General features: G+C 45.4%; 1 protein-coding gene across 1 annotated transcript in view; it reads right to left on the bottom strand.

The window, feature by feature from the left end:
• Positions 1–22,390, bottom strand: part of LAMA1 (laminin subunit alpha 1) — a 376,319-nt gene that overhangs the window by 96,729 nt on the left and 257,200 nt on the right. The window contains exons 41-48 of the mRNA XM_063923508.1: positions 21,816–21,918; positions 21,493–21,609; positions 14,647–14,829; positions 14,071–14,225; positions 6,051–6,194; positions 2,584–2,717; positions 1,605–1,755; positions 1,060–1,184 (exon numbers count right to left, since the gene is read on the bottom strand). Of these exons, the coding sequence (XP_063779578.1) occupies positions 1,060–1,184; positions 1,605–1,755; positions 2,584–2,717; positions 6,051–6,194; positions 14,071–14,225; positions 14,647–14,829; positions 21,493–21,609; positions 21,816–21,918 (1,112 nt within the window). The remainder of the gene's footprint in view (positions 1–1,059; positions 1,185–1,604; positions 1,756–2,583; positions 2,718–6,050; positions 6,195–14,070; positions 14,226–14,646; positions 14,830–21,492; positions 21,610–21,815; positions 21,919–22,390) is intronic.

The following is a 22,390-nucleotide window of genomic DNA, read 5'->3' as shown; positions in this document are numbered from 1 at the left end:
ATCCAGTGCGTGCTGGTTACCAGGATTCCTAGAGGTTGAGGGGCAATGTTGTCATGTTAACATTACAACAACAAAAAAAACTTTTTTTTTACGGTAAGAATTTAAATATCCAGCAACACTGCTAAGAATGCTGTATAGCATACTTTAATAGACGTTTCCACAGTAATGTTAGTTCATGTCTGTGGGCCTGTCATGATTTTGAAGTACATAAATATAACTTACTATCAACAAATAGGTCAGCAACAGTGAGTTGACACTGGCTTCTGAATAATGTGAGGCCACACCAGCCAATCAGGTCAAAGTAATTGATGACTATCATTATATTCACTCATATGTGGGCACCAAGCAATGTCATTTAAATGCCTTGAGAACTATTAGATCTATATTATTAATATATTATGAAAGTATGCCAACTTATGTTGTGTGGAAAGACAAATGTCTAGGTGCTTGCTTACAAATGCAGTACATGAACATGCCGTGGGTTACTGCACAGCACCATCTGCTGGCTAACATAGATATCACATGCTGAACTCAATACAAACTGGCATTTTCACTATCAATGCATTTCCACAGAAAGTGTACACACGTTACTTTATTATTTTTAGATTATTATTGTTTATTTATATGGCGCCACAAGGGTTCCACAGTGCCTTTTCAACAGTTATGTGTTAGCAGTATTATTAATTAGATGTCTTCTCCTGAATAGTACAGTATCATTTCCTGTTACTCTGGTAGTGTTATATAACTATGTTTTAGGAAAGTGATACAGAAAGATCTAAATTTCAAGAAAATGGCATATCTACTGTATATGCAATAGCTGGTGGATCCGGCAAGCATCTGGGACATTTCAAAAACTGTTAGCGCCGATATGGTGGCAGAAATTTCCTGGTAACTACTGTATGTTTATTTTACACAGAGCATAAATGGAAAATCTATTACTACTTACACTTCTATTACTTACACTTCAGTATTATTTTTAATAGCAAAAATGGAATGATTTTATTCAATAGGGAATTTGCCACACCAATACAAGAACACTATCAAATCTCCAATAAATACCTTCCAGAGCATCCAGCACACTTTCCAAGCCTCTGCGCATAGTTCCATAAGCCAAAAGATTTCCCATTCAGAGATGCCTCACCCATACAGCCTTTAAAATCAGTTGTTTGGACTGCTGGTGATTTCTAAAGGGAAAAACAAAACAAAACTCAAAACAAAAGACTATTATGAATAGATAATTGAAAAAAGTATGTTTTCAATTGCACACAGATATACAGGTGCCATATATTAAATTAATAAGTGCCATCTAGTGAAGTGGTTTGTTGGATCACATTGTGACTAAAACGCAAGTTCTCGCAAAAAGACGCTCAACGCTAACTGAGTCACTCTGGATCTGGTGCACAGAGAAGGGATGTTTGGTGCGACTGTAGCCAATAGTGTATGAGGACACGTCTATACATTCTTTTAAAAGGATGTTAATACTGTACTATTTCATTTATTTACTTTTAGGCTTACTGTAATGCATAATAAAATATTGCATGTGGGTTTTACAAGCATTTTAAACATTTTAGCATAAACATAAACACAGCATTGTCATGCAATACCTGTATTTCACCACCAATTCCTCCAACAAACATTAGAGTGGAATTATCCACATGGAGAATGGATGATGTTCCTGGAGAAGCTGAAGTTTTTGCTGAAGTTTTCTGAGATGAGATGACTTCTTCAACACTCAATGTGCCTGATCTACCGAACCTGTTACAAGAAGTGAACGACGGTAAGCGAAGCACAGTGCTGATTTAGGGCGGTATTCAATTGTTATATTGCGCCCAATCTCCCGTCTAAAGTGACGGGAGTTCGCAGGGTGATATTTAATTAGATTGTTAGCTCTTCAAAGCAGGGCCCTCTTTCCTCTTGTTACCAAAGCCCTTTTCTCTACACTTTTCACTCGCAGCTCTCTCCTACTCAGCGACCATCTTTACACGCTTTTTCTCCTGCTGGTAAAGGCTCATCTCTATCTATGGCTGCCAGCCCCAAGTAATACGATGATTACTCCCTCGCTACTTACTTCTTAGCTGTATTATGTTTTGAGAATTGTTCTTTGTTACCTGCACTCTATTTTTGTTATTTATTTACTGTAATGCTAAGTGTTGTCTCCCTGTACTGTCCTTTGTACGGTGCTTTAAAACACTTGTGGCGCCTTATAAATAAAATGTAATAATAATAATAATAATAATTGTTCTTTTTGATCGCACCCATAAGTTCTTTTTTATCGCACCCAGATATAGTGGCTAAACCACTGGGGGAATGCAGTGATAGCGGCCCATACTTAGGGGTGTGGCCATCCTACAAAGGGGATATGGCCAGCCTCCACTGAGGCTTGAAATACACAATAGTTTAGTGCAGTGTAATGTAACATATCTACCATATATAATAGAAGTGCATAGTCTTGAACCTGATCCCTAGAGGAAGGAGTGGGCCCTCAGGTTTCCCTGGTACCCCTGTGGGCCAGTCCGACCCTGACTGTAGGTAAGGTTTGTGAGACATCAAGAATGTGAATGCAGAAACCGTGAGTAATTTTACCTTGTTGCGTGTATTTTATGCCATTTATTGTTGTTTATCTGGATATCTGGGTCTTCGAGCCTTGTTGCTCCACTTCCCACGTCCCATAGTAGAGATACTTTACCCTGACGCATTTCCACAGCCATGAAATCAGCCTATCAAGCAGCAAAAATAACATGATAACCGTGAACTATTTTTATACATAGTCTTATATACTTAATGTTCAATAAATAGTAACTGACATGGATATAAGTTTCTCATGACAGAGCCTTACATTACAGTTTGGTTTTATTTATTTTTATAAATCACCTGAGATGCAAGTAAATTTCATCCACTGGCTGTTACTGAACAGCACCCCTCAAGGTCAAACATGTATTTCCCAAAATATGTTCACTTCGCTATACATAATGAAAGGAACAATTTTCTGCATAGAAACAGTATGACTATAAAGCCTAGGAACTAATGACATCACATGTGCCTCTTATTATTATTGATTATTTATAAGGCGCTGATATATTATGCCAGGCATGTCCAAACTGCGGCCCTCCAGTTGTTGAGAAACTACACATCCCAGCATGCCCTGACACAGCTTTAGCATTCTCTGACAGCAAAACTGTGTCAGGGCATGCTAGGATATGTAGTTTCACAACAGCTGGAGTGCCGCAGTTTGGACATGCCTGTATTATGCAGTGCGATACATTAGGGTACTGATAGAAATATGTTATATACAATCACAGGAAACACAGGGGGTCATTCTGACTTGATCGATCGCTGCAGTTCTTTGCAGCGCAGCGATCAGGTCAGAACTGCGCATGCGCTGGCACCGTAGTGCGCCAGCGCATGGCTGACAGCCGACGGCTGTCGTTGCCTAGCGATCGCTTCTACCTGATTGACAGGCAGAGGCGGTTACTGGGAGGGTAGGGGGCAGCACGGCGGTGTTTGCCCGACGTTTTGTGAGCGCTGGCCGGCCAACGTAGGCGGTGGGTGGGCTGCAGCGGCTGCGTGACGTCACACGCAGCCGCTGCGACCCGGGCAGCGACGAGTATTTCCCGGCCAGCACGCAAAAGCTGCGCTGGCTGGGAGCTACTCTTGAAGTGCAAAAGCATCGCCACTGTGCGATGCTTTTGCACTTCTGCGACGGGGCAGGGACTGACATGCGGGGCGGGCTAGCCCTGTGCTGGGCGTCCCCCCGCATGTCTGTGTTCCTGATCGTAGCTGTGCTAAATTTAGCACAGCTACGATCAAGTCGGAATCAACCTCATATAGTCAAGATGTTTTCACCCGCATAAGCTTACAATCTAAGAGCTTAATGATTGATGCTTAAGATAGTGGAATAACAATTGCAGCATCTGGTGGGTTGGCTGTTGCAGGCAACAACCTTATCAGCCTCCAACCATGAAGCAGTCATTGGTGATATTTCTGTGTGGCTAGTGGTGGTGTGGTTGGAGTGAGACAGTGGAAGGCAGAGACAAAACCTATGAAGCAGTCATTGGTGACATTTCTGTGCACCTAGCAGTGCTGTGGTTGGAGTGGGCTAGCCTAGGGTATCCATATTAGCCTGAAGGTTCTGCTCAGCATACAAGCTGCTGCATGTGCCTGTTTTGCTACTTACTGAGTCTCGTTCCTGGCTGATTCTGCACCTGAGAGTTCTCTGTTTTTGAATTCTGCAGAATCCTGATTACAGCAGAGCTTCCAATACACCTAGCAATGCTGGTCCTGAACTGCCGAGGTCATATGAATGTGTTGCTTTCAGTCCTTTAGTATTTGCCAATCTCTCTGCATATTCACAGTATGCTCCACACCATAATTCCCTCCATAATCAGTAATGGACGCAGACATGACATTCTGGATCAGGTGATCGGTCAAACACAACCAAGGGAATGAAGGAAGCTTCCTGGACACTCCCAAGCTACCAGTGCTTTGTGTTCTTTTAGCCTGCTGTGAGACCTGTGTCTTTCTACAGACACTATCCAGCCTGAAGACTTCCGGTGCAGTGTCTATCTCCAGCTCTTCCTGCTTCCTGAATAGCTGGTATAATCCCAGCATCTGCTCAAATTGCCGGTTCCTGAATAGCTGGTTCAATCCCAGTGTCTGGTCATATATCCTGCACCAAAGGTTCCAGTCTGATAGTTTGTTCAATCTTAGTGTCTGGTCATTTATCCTGCACCAGTCTGATCTCCTGCACTATCGATTCCAGTCCGATACTCATTACCATTGGATCCAGTCTGATATCCAGTACCACCGTGGTTCCTGCTATTCCATTAGTCCGTGATATTCTGGGACCAGTACTGGGAGACCCAGTCGAGGGCCGCAACCTGCATGTTGGGAGCAGCTAAACCCAAACTCCCTTGCGGAAGTCCCTGGTGAAAACCACTGGTATGTTGGACTCTGTACCTCTGCCCTGGGTGTCCCCCAAATCCCCGGTACTAGCCAATATCCTCCCCGTATCCGAAGAGCAGGAATTACATCAGACTCAAACCTGGATCCACATACAGACCTAAGCATGAAGCTGACAGGTGTGGTGCGGTTGAAGCGAGACAGTGAAAGGCAAAAAGAAGCACCATGAAGCAGTCACTGTAGAAATCGTATAACAATAAGTGTCTGGCAACCATTACTTAGTAACATCAATGAGGTATGAGTCACAACTTCCCATTGTCCCAGGTTACACAATAGTTGCTTCCATTGTGCATAGCTAATATATACACTTTACCAAAAGCATAGGAGTGCCAGGGAATAGTTATTTACTAAAAGAAGCACGAAAACCGTGATTGCTCCAAAGTGTGAATGCATTTCGCTTAGCATCTCCTATTGTGATAAATTCGGTATGCTACACAACTAGCGTTTCAGGACTGTAGCAGCAGTTACAATTTTAGCATGTGAACACTCAAAACAAATGTGCTCAGCTATGGATGCATTACTTAGATATTACAAGTGCTCCCTTCACTTTGTAACCAAAAACTGAGAAACCTACTGTATGCAGACTGAAAGCTGCATCAGCGATATAACTTTCCCCATACAGTACATCCTTTCATGTTCTAGGTAAAACCAGGGTGAACCAGTTGTAGTAAACTTATCCAGACATCTTAATGTGGGATCATCAAACATTGAAATTTAGGGGAAAACAAAGCTGCATGGTGCAACACGATCTAACCATTGCTTTACATTTCAAACCACTGGCTTTGACTGGAAGATTTCACTGAGTGGGCAAACAGCTAATTCTGATTTTATGTTTATTACATGACTTCAATGGCGGGATGTAGTGTGGAGTCTGAGATCACCGAAGGTGCGGGATGTCGGCCGATCTCGCCCATTTTTTTTAAAGGGGCAATAATTTACAAGATAAAACCATGCCCCTTTAAAAAGCGTCTGAGATCGGCCGCCATCCCGCACCTCCAGTGTTCTCGGACTCCATTACATCCCACGGCAAGTGTTATTGTACCATCATTTTTGTATATTATGAGAGTCATTTATATTGCAATATCACTCACCATAGTGTTACTGCCCATGTAAAAGAGAAGGTTGTCTGGCTCACTGGTCTTAACGTTTAATGTTAGAGTATTGAAGTTAGAAGAACGAATCTCAGGGTGGTAAGAGCGCACACAATCCTTGTTTGCTGAAACAGCTACTTTAATCTGAAATAAAAAGAACAAATCAGAATTACAAAGTCATATCAATCATAAACTGATGGAACAGATATAAAATACATAATATAGGGTAGTGAGGTTCCATTAGTAGCATCACAAGGTACGTTTGCATGTGATACGTAGGTAATGACCGTTGATCATTTTTGGTCACGCCTCTTAATGAGCTAAGCTTTAAATACCATAATGTGTGCAGAAACATTATGTATGAGACTGCTATGGAGCCAAGAGGATAACTGCATTGGCCTCTGTGTATCTAGTCCCACAGGGCAGTTGTAGAAATGCAATATAGTCCACATGGAAAAGTTAATGCAATTAAAAATTAAATGGACACATTTTTCCCTGAAAATTAATTCTTCAATTGACAATAAGATGTTTAAATAAGATTTTACTTACCGGTAAATCTATTTCTCGTAGTCCGTAGTGGATGCTGGGGACTCCGTAAGGACCATGGGGAATAGACGGGCTCCACAGGAGAAAGGGCACTTTAAGAAAGAATTTGGATACTGGTGTGCTCTGGCTCCTCCCTCTATGTCCCTCCTCCAGACCTCAGTTAGAGAAACTGTGCCCGGAAGAGCTGACAGTACAAGGAAAGGATTTTGGAATCCAGGGCAAGACTCATACCAGCCACACCATTCACACCGTATAACTTGTGATAAACTTACCCAGTTAACAGTATGAACAACAACGGAGCATCAGATCAACCCTGATGCAACCAAACATAACCCTTATTTAAGCAATAACTATATACAAGTATTGCAGAAGTCCGCACTAGGGACGGGCGCCCAGCATCCACTACGGACTACGAGAAATAGATTTACCGGTAAGTAAAATCTTATTTTCTCTAACGTCCTAGTGGATGCTGGGGACTCCGTAATGACCATGGGGATTATACCAAAGCTCCCAAACGGGCGGGAGAGTGCGGATGACTCTGCAGCACCGAATGAGCAAACACAAGGTCCTCCTCAGCCAGGGTATCAAACTTGTAGAACTTTGCAAAAGTGTTTGAACCTGACCAAGTAGCCGCTCGGCTGTAATGCCGAGACCCCTCAGGCAGCCGCCCAAGAAGAGCCCACCTTCCTTGTGGAGTGGGCTTTTACTGATTTTGGAAACGGCAATCCAGCCGTAGAATGAGTCTGCTGAATCGTGTTACAGATCCAGCGAGCAATAGTTTGCTTTGAAGCAGGAGCACCCAGCTTGTTGGGTGCATACAGGATAAACAACGACTCAGTCTTCCTGACTCTAGCTGTTCTGGCTACATAAACCTTCAAAGCCCTGACCACATCTAGTAACTCGGAATCCTCCAAGTCACGAGTAGCTATAGGCACCACAATAGGTTGGTTCATATGAAAAGATGACACCACTTTTGGCAGAAATGGTGGATGGGTCCGCAATTCTGCCCTGTCCATATGGAAAACCAGATAGGGGCTTTTATGTGACAAAGCCGCTAATTCTGACACACGCCTAGCTGAAGCCAAGAATAGCATGACCACCTTCCAGGTGAGAAATTTTAATTCCACGGTTTTGAGAGGCTCAAACCAGTGCGAATTCAGGAAACTCAACACCACGTTAAGATCCCAAGGTGCCACTGGAGGCACAAAAGGAGGCTGAATATGCAGCACTCCCTTTACAAACGTCTGGACTTCAGGAAGAGAAGCCAGTTCTTTTTGAAAGAAAATGGATAGGGCCGAAATCTGGACCTTAATGGAACCCAATTTTAGGCCCAAAGTCACTCCCGACTGTAGGAAGTGAAGGAAACGGCCCAGCTGGAATTCCTCCGTAGGGGCATTCCTGGCCTCACACCAAGCAACATATTTTCGCCATATACGGTGATAATGTTTAGCCGTCACGTCCTTCCTAGCCTTTATCAGCGTAGGAATAACCTCATCCGGAATGCCTTTTTCTGCTAGGGGACGGCGTTCAACCGCCATGCCGTCAAACGCAGTCGCGGTAAGTCTTGGAACAGACAGGGTCCCTGTTGCAACAGGTCCTGTCTTAGAGGCAGAGGCCATGGGTCCTCTGTGAGCATTTCTTGCAACTCTGGATACCAAGTCCTTCTTGGCCAATCCGGAACAATGAGTATTGTTCTCACTCCTCTTTTTCTTATGATTCTCAGCACCTTGGGTATGAGAGGAAGAGGAGGAAATACATAAACCGACTGGAACACCCACGGTGTCACTAGTGCGTCTACAGCTATCGCCTGAGGGTCTCTTGACCTGGCGCAATACCTCTGTAGCTTTTTGTTGAGGCGGGATGCCATCATGTCCACCTGTGGCAGTTCCCACCGACTTGCAATCTGCGCGAAGACTTCTTGATGAAGACCCCACTCTCCCGGGTGGAGGTCGTGCCTGCTGAGGAAGTCTGCTTCCCAGTTGTCCACTCCCGGAATGAACACTGCTGACAGTGCTCTTACGTGATTCTCCGCCCAGCGAAGAATTCTGGTGGCTTCCGCCATCGCCACCCTGCTCCTTGTGCCGCCTTGGCGGTTTACATGAGCCACTGCGGTGATGTTGTCTGACTGAATCAGCACCGATTGGTCGCGAAGCAGGGTCTCCGCTTGACTTAGGGCGTTGTATATGGCCCTTAGTTCCAGGATATTAATGTGAAGGCAAGTCTCCTGACTTTACCACAGACCTTGGAAATTTCTTCCCTGTGTGACTGCCCCCCACCCTCGGAGGCTTGCATCTGTGGTCACCAGGACCCAGTCCTGAATGTCGAATCTGCGGCCCTCGAGAAGGTGAGCACTCTGCAGCCACCACAGAAGAGACACCCTGGGGGATAGGGTGATCAGCCGATGCATCTGTAGATGTGATCCGGACCACTTGTCCAACAGATCCCATTGAAAGGTCCTCGCATGGAACCTGTCGAAGGGAATGGCCTCGTACGATGCCACCATCTTTCCCAGGACTCGCGTGCAGTGATGCACCGACACCTGTTTTGGTTAAAACAGGTCTCTGACCAGTGTCATGAGTTCCTGCGCCTTCTCCGTCGGGAGAAAAACCTTCTTCTGGTCTGTGTCCAGAATCATGCCCAGGAAGGGCAGAAGCGTCGTAGGAATCAGCTGCGACTTTGGAATATTTAGAATCCAGCCGTGCTGTTGTAACACTTCCCGAGATTGTGCTACGCTGACCATGAACTGCTCTCTGGACCTCGCCTTTATGAGGAGATCGTCCAAGTATGGGATAACTGTGACCCCCTGCTTTCGCAGGAGCACCATCATTTCCGCCATTACCTTGATATATATTCTTGGTGCAGTGGAGAGACGGCAACGTCTGTAATTGGTAATAAAAATCCTGTACCACAAATCTGAGGTACGCCTGATGAGGTGGATAAATGGGGACATGAAGGTATGCATCCTTTATGTCCAGAGACACCATAAAATCCCCCCCTTTCAGGCTTGCGATGACCGCTCTGAGCGATTCCATCTTGAACTTGAACCTTTTCATGTATATGTTCAGGGATTTTAAATTCAATATGGGTCTGACCGAACCGTCCGGTTTCGGTACCACAAACATGGTTGAATAATAACCCTTTCCTTGTTGAAGGAGGGGAACCTTGACCACCACCTGCTGAAGATACAATTTGTGAATTGCAGCTAACACTATTTCCCTCTCTAAGGGGGAAGCTGGCAGGGCCGATTTGAGGTATCGGTGAGGGGGCATCTCCTCGAATTCCAGCTTGTATCCCTGAGACACAATCTCTATTGCCCAGGGATCCACCTGGGAGTGAACCCACTTGTGGCTGAAATTTCGGAGACGTGCCCCCACCGGGCCTAGCTCCGCCTGTGGAGCCCCAGCGTCATGCGGTGGATTTAGTGGAAGCCGGGGAGGACTTCTGTTCCTGGGAACTAGCTGTGTTGTGCAGCTTCTTTCCTCTACCCTTGCCTCTGGCAAGAAAGGACGCACCTCGGACTTTCTTGCCTCTTTGTGAACGAAAGGACTGCATTTGGTAATACGGTGCTTTCTTAGGTTGTGAGGGAACATATGGCAAAAAATTTGACTTTCCAGCAGTAGCTGTGGAGACCAGGTCCGAGAGACCCTCCCCAAACAATTCCTCACCCTTGTAAGGTAAAACCTCCATGTGCCTTTTTGAGTCGGCATCACCTGTCCATTGCCGAGTCCACAGGACCCTTCTGGCATTTATTCTAGAGCCCAGTAGGCTAATGTCTCTTTGAGCATCTCTCATATACAGGACAGCGTCTTTTATATGCCCCAGGGTCATTAATATAGTATCCTTGTCTAAGGTATCCAGATCCTCAGATAAGGAATCCGTCCATGCTGCTACAGCACTACACACCCAGGCCGACGCAATTGCCGGCCTTAGTAAGGTACCTGAATGTGTGTAAATGGACTTCAGAGTACCCTCTTGCTTTCTATCCGCAGCATCTATTAGGGTGGCCGTATCCTGTGACGGCAGTGCTACCCTCTTGGATAAGCGTGTTAGAGCTTTGTCTACCCTAGGGGAGGATTCCCAGCATAACCTGTCCGTTGGCGGGAAAGGATACGCCATAAGCATCCGTTTGGAAATCTGCAGTTTTTTATCTGGAGAGTCCCAAGCCTTTTCACATAACTCATTTAGCTCATGTGAAGGGGGAAAGGTCACCTCCTGCCTTTTTTCTCCATACATATGAACCCTCGTCAGGGACTGGGGTTTCCTCTGTGATGTGCAACACATCCTTCATTGCTATAATCATATAACGGATGGCTTTTGCCAATTTAGGCTGTAAGTTTGCATCATCGTAATCGACACTGGAATCAGAATCCATGTCGGTATCTGTGTCAACAATTTGGGATAGTGGGCGCTTCTGAGACCCTGAAGGCCTCTGCGACATAGGATCAGGCATGGGCTGTGACCCCGACTGTCCTAAGATTTCAACTTTATCCAACCTTTTATGCAAGGAGTTAACATTATCTTTTAAAACCTTCCACATATCCATCCACTCAGGTGTCGGCGCCGTCGGCGGCGACCCCACATTCATTTGCTCCCGCTCTGCTTCCACAAAGCCTTCCTCGTCAAACATGTCGACACAAGCGTACCGACATACCACACACAAACAGGGGATGCTCTTTTTTGAAGACAGTTCCCCCACAAGGCCCTTTGGAGAGGGAGAGACAGAGAGAGAGTATGCCAGCACACACCCCAGCGCTATATGTCCCAGGAATCACACAGTAACTTAGTGTTAACCCAGTAGCTGCTGTATATAAGCTTTTTGCGCTTAATTTATGTGCCCCCCCCTCTCTTTTTACCCTCTTCTACCGTGTTTCTGCAGGGGAGAGCCTGGGGAGCTTCCTCTCAGCGGAGCTGTGGAGAGAAAATGGCGCTGGTGAGTGCTGAGGAAGAAGCCCCGCCCCCTCAGCGGCGGGCTTCTGTCCCGCGTTTGTGTGTAAAATAATGGCGGGGGCTCATGCATATATACAGTGCCCAACTGTATATATGCTGCTTTTTGCCAAGAGGTTCCTAATTGCTGCCCAGGTCGCCCCCACCTGCGCCCTGCACCCTACAGTGACCGGAGTGTGTGGGTTTAATGTGGGAGCAATGGCGCACAACTGCAGTGCTGTGCGCTACCTCAGTTTGAAGACTGGAGTCTGCTGCCGCCGCTTTTGAAGTCTTCTTGCTTCTGTCACCGGCTTCTGTCTTCCGGCTCTGCGAGGGGGACGGCGGCGCGGCTCCGGGATCGGACGACAAAGGGTGAGATCCTGTGTACGATCCCTCTGGAGCTAATGGTGTCCAGTAGCCTAAGAAGCAGGACCTATCTTCAGTGAGTAGGGCTGCTTCTCTCCCCTCAGTCCCACGCTGCAGAGAGTCTGTTGCCAGCAGATCTCTCTGAAAATAAAAAAACCTAACAAAATACTTTCTTATAGTAAGCTCAGGAGAGCTCACTAAGTAGCACCCAGCTCGTCCGGGCACAGATTCAAACTGAGGTCTGGAGGAGGGACATAGAGGGAGGAGCCAGAGCACACCAGTATCCAAATTCTTTCTTAAAGTGCCCTGTCTCCTGCGGAGCCCGTCTATTCCCCATGGTCCTTACGGAGTCCCCAGCATCCACTAGGACGTTAGAGAAATAATTATCATTATTAAATATGTGTATGCTGTTTACTGATGGAAAGATAAGCATAAAGATGTAACAAACTGCTTTGCTGGTGATAGGAAAATTAGCTGCATCGCATTGCATCTGCTCCACCTATTCCATATGGTATTTATACTGCCCTGCTCGATTACTGCAGTCTGTACAGGAAGGACTTTTAGCAGTACCTAGAATCTCCAGTAATTCATCTGGGGTCAAGCTTTTAGCCTTTCGACTCCGACTCTATGGAACTCACTTCACCACACAGTTTGAGAGGCCCCCACTCTAGAATCCTTCAAACACAGACTCAAGCCTTTCCTGTTTACTCAAGCATTCCCTTAATGTCCCTTTAGTATCTCCATGCGCTCTGTACTTTATGAAAAGCTTTTCTATACTTCATTGTTTCTGTACTATGTTCATTCTATCTGTTAAGCACCTTGAGACCTAATGGAGAAAGAGTGCTATATAAATAAAATTCTTATTATTATTTATGTGACTCAAGTAAGTAAGGAGTGCCACTTGTGCAGTACTCAAGGAAGTTTGTAATGCTTTAAGCACAGTACTCCAGTAAGTTTGGAGTGACATGTGTACAGAACTGAATGCTGTGTGCTCAGAACTCGGGTAAGTTTGGTGTGCCATGTGTACAGAACTGGAGTAAGTGTGGAATACCATGTGTACAGTACTCCAGTAAGTTTGGAGTGCCATGTGTACAGAACTCGGGTAAGTTTGGAGTGCCATGTGTACAGAACTCCAGTAAGTGTGGAATGCTGTGTGCTCAGAACTCGGATAAGTTTGGAGTGCCATGTGTACAGAACTCGGGTAAGCTTGGAGTGCCATGTGTACAGAACTGGAGTAAGTGTGGAATACCATGTGTACAGTACTCCAGTAAGTTTGGAGTGCCATGTGTACAGAACTCCAGTAAGTGTGGAATACTGTGCGTACAGAACTCGGGTAAGTTTGGAGTGTCATGTGTACAGAACTCCAGTAAGTGTGGAATGCTGTGCGTACAGAACTCGGATAAGTTTGGAGTGCCATGTGTACAGAACTCCAGTAAGTGTGGAATGCTGTGCGTACAGAACTCGGGTAAGTTTGTAGTGCCATGTATACAGAACTCCAGTAAGTGTGGAATGCTGTGCGTACAGAACTCAGGTGAGTTTGGAGTGCCATGTATACAGAACTCCAGTAAGTGTGGAATGCTGTGCGTACAGAACTCAGGTGAGTTTGGAGTGCCATGTGTACAGAACTCCAGTAAGTGTGGAATGCTGTGCGTACAGAACTCAGGTGAGTTTGGAGTGCCATGTGTACAGAACTCCAGTAAGTGTGGAATGCTGTGCGTACAGAACTCGGGTGAGTTTGGAGTGCCATGTGTACAGAACTTTAGTAAGTGTGTAATGCCATGTCTACAGTACTCAAGTAAGTTTGGAGTGCCATGTGTACAGAAATCAAGTAAGTTTGGAGGGCCATGTGTAAAGAACATGAGTATGTGTGCAATAACATATATGCAGTACTCCAGTAAGTTTCAAGTGCAACTAAAATGCATTTTGGCCACAAAAAGATGCCCAACACTAGCAAAGTTGCACAGGACCTGGCGGCTCACTGGCACCAGACATCTCAAGCTGTGTGGCGTATTGAGGCTACAAGTATGAGGACACATCTGTAGCTGCTTCCAATAACAAAATAATTACAAAGATTATGAAGGAGATACCTTAAATCCTGCAATCAATATTTTATCACACACACTACTAAACAATGACTAAGAAGTGTATTCATATTTATGTAACTGTGTAGATCCGGTGCACTTACCGATGCTGCTTGTTTCCGTACACGATTAATCAGCTCTTTTATTTCGGACAGGTTTCTGCTCAGGTTCTCCTCAAGCAATTTTAATGGTTTCAATCTGTCCAGCAAAATATTAGCTTGTGTTTCCACTTCCTTTATTCTATTCTCTGCTGATATAGCTAAAACAATGAAAGCAAACAACACTGATATTAATCTTTTTGCCAAAGATGGACCTCACAACTGCTTCTAAGACATTTGCAGACACATAAAGGTGCAGTGTGGGTTTAAATCATTGACAATTTGATTATTGTTATATTTGGTGTAACTTTTTTTTATTTCATTTGGTACTGGTGACCTGAAGATGGGAGAACATCTCTTTAAAGCCTTGACAATAAAATATTGGGCCGAATGAAATGAGTATCAGTAAATAATATAGTGCTCAACTTTTATATTATTAAAGCGGGCTGAGATGGCTAGCAATACAGTATAGAGCTAGTGGAAGAATTCTGAAACTGTACAAAAATACCTGCAGATATATACTACAATATTTAAAGTATTTACTATGATGTAATTTTATGTGCATTGCTGCAGGCTCATTACCAGTCTTCGATGAGTCAACCAGAAGCCCGTTCGTCTTTTGCAGTGTGTCATTAACCATGGACAAAGTAGATGTATCTTTTGTCAGTTTTTGGTTGAAGTTCATGATATGGTTTAAGGTTCCGGTGGCACTGGCATTGGCAGACAAAGCCAGATCTTTGGCATCCTGGAGTTTAGCACTTATATCTGGTAATAAAAGAAATAAAAAATAAGACATTAGTGATACAGGGCCTAATTCAGACCTGATCGAAAAAGTAAAAGCTTTCTCTAATGTGCAAAACCATGTGCACTGCAGTTGGGGCAGATATAACATGTGCAGAGAGAGTTAGATTTGGGTGGGTTATTTTGTTTCTGTGCAGGGTAAATACTGGCTGTTTTATTTTTACACTGCAATTTAAATTTCAGTTGAACACACCCCACCTAAATCTAACGCTCTCTGCACATGTTATATCTGCCCCACCTGCAGTGCACATGGTTTTGTCCATTAAGAGACAAATTTTGCTGTTGCGATCAGGTCCGAATTAGGCCCACAGTCAGTTGTGTGCTTAAATTCAAATCAACCCAGAAGGCAAATGGTATTGCGGACTCGGTGGCGAGCTGCAGAAGAACAGAAGAGAAAACCAAATCAAATTAATATTTGGTGTGACCACCCTTTGCCGCCAAAACAGCATAAATTCTTCTAGGTACAGTTGCACAATATTTCTCTGACGTCCTAGTGGATGCTGGGGACTCCGTAAGGACCATGGGGAATAGCGGCTCCGCAGGAGACTGGGCACAAAAGTAAAGCTTTAGAACTACCTGGTGTGCACTGGCTCCTCCCCCTATGACCCTCCTCCAAGCCTCAGTTAGATTTTTGTGCCCGAACGAGAAGGGTGCACACTAGGTGGCTCTCCTGAGCTGCTTAGTGAAAAGTTTAGTTTTAGGTTTTTTATTTTCAGTGAGACCTGCTGGCAACAGGCTCACTGCATCGAGGGACTAAGGGGAGAAGAAGCGAACTCACCTGCGTGCAGAGTGGATTGGGCTTCTTAGGCTACTGGACATTAGCTCCAGAGGGACCGATCACAGGCCCAGCCATGGATAGGTCCCAGAGCCGCGCCGCCGGCCCCCTTACAGAGCCAGAAGACAGAAGAGGTCCGGAAAATCGGCGGCAGAAGACGTCCTGTCTTCAACAAGGTAGCGCACAGCACTGCAGCTGTGCGCCATTGCTCTCAGCACACTTCACACTCCGGTCACTGAGGGTGCAGGGCGCTGGGGGGGGGCGCCCTGAGACGCAATAAAAACACCTTGGATGGCAAAAAATGCATCACATATAGCTCCTGGGCTATATGGATGAATTTAACCCCTGCCAGAATACACATAAAAACGGGAGATAAGGCCGCCGAGAAGGGGGCGGAGCCTATCTCCTCAGCACACTGGCGCCATTTTCCCTCACAGCTCCGTTGGAGGGAAGCTCCCTGGCTCTCCCCTGCAGTCACTACACTACAGAAAGGGTTAAAAAAGAGAGGGGGGCACTAATTGGGCGCAGTATTAACAATACAGCAGCTATAAGGGGAAAAACACTTATATAAGGTTATCAATGTATATATATAGCGCTCTGGTGTGTGCTGGCAAACTCTCCCTCTGTCTCCCCAAAGGGCTAGTGGGGTCCTGTCCTCTATCAGAGCATTCCCTGTGTGTGTGCTGTGTGTCGGTACGTTTGTGTCGACATGTATGAGGAGAAAAATGATGTGGAGACGGAGCAGATTGCCTGTAATAGTGATGTCACCTCCTAGGGGGTCGACACCTGAGTGGATGAACTGTTGGAAGGAATTACGTGACAGTGTCAGCTCTGTATAAAAGACAGTGGTTGACATGAGACAGCCGGCTACTCAGCTTGTGCCTGTCCAGACGTCTCATAGGCCGTCAGGGGCTCTAAAGCGCCCGTTACCTCAGATGGCAGATATAGACGCCGACACGGATACTGACTCTAGTGTCGACGGTGAAGAGACAAATGTGACTTCCAGTAGGGCCACACGTTACATGATTGAGGCAATGAAAAATGTTTTACACATTTCTGATAATACGAGTACCACCAAAAAGGGGTATTATGTTCGGTGAGGAAAAACTACCTGTAGTTTTCCTGAATCTGAGAAATTAAATGAGGTGTGTGATGATGCGTGGGTTTCCCCCGATAACAACTGATAATTTCTAAAATGTTATTGGCATTATATCCTTTCCCGCCAGAGGTTAGGGTGCGTTGGGAAACACCCCCTGGGGTGGATAAAGCGCTCACACGCTTGTAAGAACAAGGGCTCTACCCTCTCCTGAGATGGCCGCCCTTAAGGATCCTGCTGATAGAAAGCAGGAGGGTATCCTAAAATGTATTTACACACATACTGGTGTTATACTGCGACCAGCAATCGCCTCAGCCTGGATGTGCAGTGCTGGGTTGGCGTGGTCGGATTCCCTGACTGAAAATATTGATACCCTAGATAGGGACAGTATATTATTGCCTATAGAGCATTTAAAAGATGCATTTCTATATATGCGTGATGCACAGCGGAATATTTGCCGACTGGCATCAAGTCTAAGTGCGTTGTCCATTTCTGCCAGTAGAGGGTTATGGACACGACAGTGGTCAGGTGATGCGGATTCCAAACGGCATTTGGAAGTATTGCCTTATTAAGGGGAGGAGTTATTTGGGGTCGGTCTTTCAGACCTGGTGGCCACGGCAACAGCTGGGAAATCCACGTTTGTACCCCAGGTCGCCTCTCAACATAAGAAGACGCCGTATTATCAGGCGCAGTCTTTTCGTGGGCAAGCGGGCAAAAGGTTCCTCATTTCTGCCCCGTGACAGAGGGAGAGGAAAAAGGCTGCAGAAATCAGCCAGTTCCCAGGAACAGAAGCCCTCTCCCGCCTCTGCCAAGCCCTCAGTATGACGCTGGGGCTTTACAAGCAGAACCAGGCACGGTGGGGGCCCGTCTCAATGAATTTCAGCGCGCAGTGGGCTCACTCGCAAGTAGACCCCTGGATCCTTCAGGTGATATCTCAGGGGTACAAATTGGAATTCGAGACGTCTCCCCCTCGCCGTTTCCTAAAGTCGGCTTTACCGATGTCTCCTTCTGACAGGGAGGCAGTTTTGGAAGCCATTCACAAGCTGTATTCCCAGCAGGTGATAATCAAGGTACCCCTCCTGCAACAGGGAACGGGCTATTATTCCACACTGTTGTGGTACCGAAGCCGGAGGGCTCGGTGAGACCGATTCTAAATCTAAAATCTTGAACACTTACATACGGAGGTTCAAATTCAAGATTGAGTCACTCAGAGCAGTGATTGCGAACCTGGAAGAAGGGGACTACATGATGTCTCGGGACATCAAGGATGCTTACCTTCATGTCCCAATTTACCCTTCTCACCAAGGGTACCTCAGGTTTATGGTACAGAACTGTCACTATCAGTTTCAGACGCTGCCGTATGGATGGTCCACGGCACCCCGGGTCTTTACCAAGGTAATGGCCGAAATGATGATACTCCTTCGAAGGAAGGGAATTTTAGTTATCCCTTACTTGGACGATTCCCTGATAAGGGTAAGATCCAGGGAACAGTTGGAGGTCGGTGTAGCACTATCTCAGGTAGTGTTGCGGCAGCACGATTGGATTCTCAATATTCCAAAATCGCAGCTGATTCCGACGACTCGTCTTCTGTTCCTAGGGATGATCCTGGACACAGTCCAGAAAAAGGTGTTTCTCCCGGAGGAGAAAGTCAGGGAGTTATCCGAGCTAGTCGGGAACCTCCTATAACCGAGCCAAGTCTCAGTACATCAATGAAATGGTTCTGGGAAAAATGGTGGCTTCCTACGAAGCAATCCCATTCGGCAGATTCCACGCAAGAACTTTTCAGTGGGACCTGCTGGACAAATGGTCCGGGTCGCATCTTCAGATGCATCAGCGGATAACCCTGTCACCAAGCACAAGGGTGTCTCTCCTGTGGTGGTTGCAGAGTGCTCATCTTCTAGAGGGCCGCACATTCAGGACTGGGTCCTGGTGACCACGGATGCCAGCCTGCGAGGCTGGGGAGCAGTCACACAGGGAAGGAATTTCCAGAGCTTATGGTCAAGCCTGGAGACATCACTTCACATAAATATCCTGAAGCTAAGGGCCATTTACAATGCTCTAAGCTCAGCAAGACCTCTGCTTCAAGGTCACCCGGAGTTGATCCATTCGGACAACATCACGGCAGTCACCCACGTAAACAGACAGGGTGACACAAGAAGCAGGAGGGCAATGGCAGAAGCTGCAAGGATTCTTCGCTGGGCGGAAAATCATGTGATAGCACTGTCAGCAGTATTCATTCCGGGAGTGGACAACTGGGAAGCAGACTTCCTCAGCAGACACGACCTCCACCCGGGAGAGTGGGGACTTCACCCAGAAGTCTTCCACATGTTTATAAAACTCGACAAGTATTGCGCCAGGTCAAGGGACCCTCAGGCAATAGCTGTAGACGCTCTGGTAACACAGTGGGTGTACCAGTCAGTGTATGTGTTCCCTCCTCTGCCTCTCATACCCAAGGTACTGAGAATTATAAGATGGAGAGGAGTAAGCACTATATTCGTGGCTCCGGATTGGCCAAGAAGGACTTGGTAACCGGAACTTCAAGAGATGCTCACGGAGGATCCGTGGCCTCTACTTCTAAGAAGGGACCTGCTCCAGCAAGGACCCTGTCTGTTCCAAGACTTACCGCGGCTGCGTTTGACGGCATGGCGGTTGAACGCCGGATCCTGAAGGAGAAAGGCATTCCGGATGAAGTCATTCCTATCCTGATCAAAGCCAGGAAAGATATAACCGCGAAACATTATCACCACATTTGGCGAAAATATGTTGCGTGGTGCGAGGCCAGTAAGGCCCCGACGGAGGAATTTTCGACTAGGTCGATTCCTACATTTCCTGCAAACAGGAGTGGCTATGGGCCTGAAATGGGGGTCCATTAAGGTTCAAATTTCGGCCCTGTCAATTTTCTTCCAAAAAGAACTAGCTTCAGTCCCTGAAGTTCAGACGTTTGTGAAAGGGGTACTGTATATACAGCCTCCTTTTGTGCCTCCAGTGGCACCTTGGGATCTAAATGTAGTTTTTGGGTTCCAAAAGTCACATTGGTTTGAACCACTTAAATATGTGGAGTTAAAATATCTCACATGGAAAGTGGTCATGCTGTTGGCCCTGGCCTGGGCCAGGTGCGTGTCAGAATTGGCGGCCTTATCCTGTAAAAGCCCTCATCTGATTTTCCATTCGGACAGGGCGGAATTGAGGACTTGTCCTCAGTGTCTCCCTAAGGTGGTTTTCAGCGTTTCAGTATGCACCCAACAAGCTGGGTGCTCCTGCTTCTAAGCAGACTATTGCTCGTTGGATTTGTAGTACAATTCAGCTTGCACATTCTGTGGCAGGCCTGCCACAGCCAAAATCTGTAAAAGCCCATTCCACAAGGAAGGTGGGCTCATCTTGGGCGGCTGCCCGAGGGGTCTCGGCTTTACAACTTTGCCGAGCAGCTACTTGGTCAGGAGCAAATACGTTTGTAAAATTCTACAAATTTGATACCCTGGCTGAGGAGGACCTGGAGTTCTCTCATTTGGTGCTGCAGAGTCATCCGCACTCTCCCGCCCGTTTGGGAGCTTTGGTATAATCCCCATGGTCCTTACGGAGTCCCCAGCATCCACTAGGACGTCAGAGAAAATAAGAATTTACTTACCGATAATTCTATTTCTCATAGTCCGTAGTGGATGCTGGGCGCCCATCCCAAGTGCGGATTGTCTGCAATACTGGTACATAGTTATTGTTACCAAAAAATCGGGTTATTGCTGTAGTGAGCCATCTTTTCTAGAGGCTCCTCTGTTATCATGCTGTTAACTGGGTTTAGATCACAAGCTATATGGTGTGATTGGTGTGGCTGGTATGAGTCTTACCCGGGATTCAAAAATCCTTCCTTATTGTGTACGCTCGTCCGGGCACAGTATCCTAACTGAGGCTTGGAGGAGGGTCATAGGGGGAGGAGCCAGTGCACACCAGGTAGTTCTAAAGCTTTACTTTTGTGCCCAGTCTCCTGCGGAGCCGCTATTCCCCATGGTCCTTACGGAGTCCCCAGCATCCACTACGGACTATGAGAAATAGAATTATCTGTAAGTAAATTCTATATATATATTTTTTTTTTTCTTTTTTTTTTTTTCTACCTATCTACTTGAATCTTGTAAGAAAAAGGCAGCACTCCGATAGAAGATCATATGAAGTTTAGTGAATCATTATCATAAATCCGTCAACTTTTCAAGGTCCGCAGACCTTTTCGTCAGGACGTCTTAACATAGGTGTAAAAAGTGAAAGTGAAAAAAAAAGTGAAAGTGAAGATATGCTTTACTTTCACTTTTTAAACCTTTGTTAAGACATCCTGACGAAAAGGTCTGTGGACCTTGAAACGTTGATGGATTTATGATGATAATGATTCACTAAACTTCATATGATCTTCTAACTATCGGAGTGCCGCCTCTTTCTTACAAGTCTGAGTCACTGCACGCTCATCGGAGTGCCAAGCCATTGTTGCAGTATATATATATATATATATATATATATATATATATATATATACTTTATTTTATTTTTATTTATTTTTTTCATTTTAGTCTCATGATCTTGACAGAACAGTTGACAAAATACAAAATTTGACCGCAGCTGCATCTTTAGACATCTGTCCCAGATGAAAGATCAATTACTGTTACACTGCCATAGTCCTCTTCCTGTCTTCGCTCTGTGAACACTTGCTTAATTTTAAGTTTCATTATTATTTTCATGACAAATCTATGAGTAAAAGGAGAGCTAATATACAACTTACCACTTGGCAAGGTTCTCAGAGACCGCATCTGCTTGTCTATCTGTCCAGTAAATGCACGTGTACGGTTTTCTATCTTATCCACTTTTGTCTTCAAGGCTTTCAAGTGAGACATAACTGCTATGGGAGCCAAGAGATGAGGGGAGAGGGTTGGAAACAAATAAAGTGCCACAGCTTGGTCAATCAGCCATTTATGGCTTGTGGTATCCATCTACAACAATATACCTAAGCAAGCTGTGTCTTTTAGAAAACATAAACTGAGAATGGATAAAGCCAGTAGGGTTTTATTCTTCATTTACTCATTTTTGAGAAAGCAAAAAAAATACCTTTTGTGTTTCGACTTAAATTTTTTGATTCATCTAGAAGTTGTGTGCTGATCCTCATGGAATTCTCCGAAGTGGGCTTTAAAGATCTCTCTGGTCCAGAAACCTTTGGTTTGAAAATGTAAAAATTAAAAAACTTATTATAGTGAAAAAAAAATAATTAGAACTAAGGCACAAGGAAAAGCAAATGTGCATATTACCCCAAAATACACATGAATATCCTAATAATAGTTTTCCTTTTTTAACTTTGTCTAATTCAAACAGTATTATAATTTATGTTGCATGCTGAAATTAAGGTGCTTTTAGGAGTATTGTTTATTGGGGTAATCAGGAAATTTGCAATGGGTGCAAGCTGTTTTAAATAGCAGTTTCTGACAGTTATAGTGTAATACATGAGTGCTTGTCTTGCCTGATGCTGAGCTCTTATACCTTGACCCCATCTTTGATCAGCTATTACCCAATATATCTCACTTAGATTAACAATGGCTGGAATAACTGGTACTGCTGCACGCTGCTGTTTGTTGCGCTCACTGGTTACTCTTGATACAGATGTGTCCTCTTACATCTTTGCTCCGTGC

This window comes from Pseudophryne corroboree, chromosome 5, assembly GCF_028390025.1.
Source record: "Pseudophryne corroboree isolate aPseCor3 chromosome 5, aPseCor3.hap2, whole genome shotgun sequence".
Taxonomy (NCBI): domain Eukaryota; kingdom Metazoa; phylum Chordata; class Amphibia; order Anura; family Myobatrachidae; genus Pseudophryne; species Pseudophryne corroboree.
The sequence above is the reverse complement of the archived record's forward strand: the minus strand, read 5'-3'. Positions and strand labels throughout refer to the sequence as shown.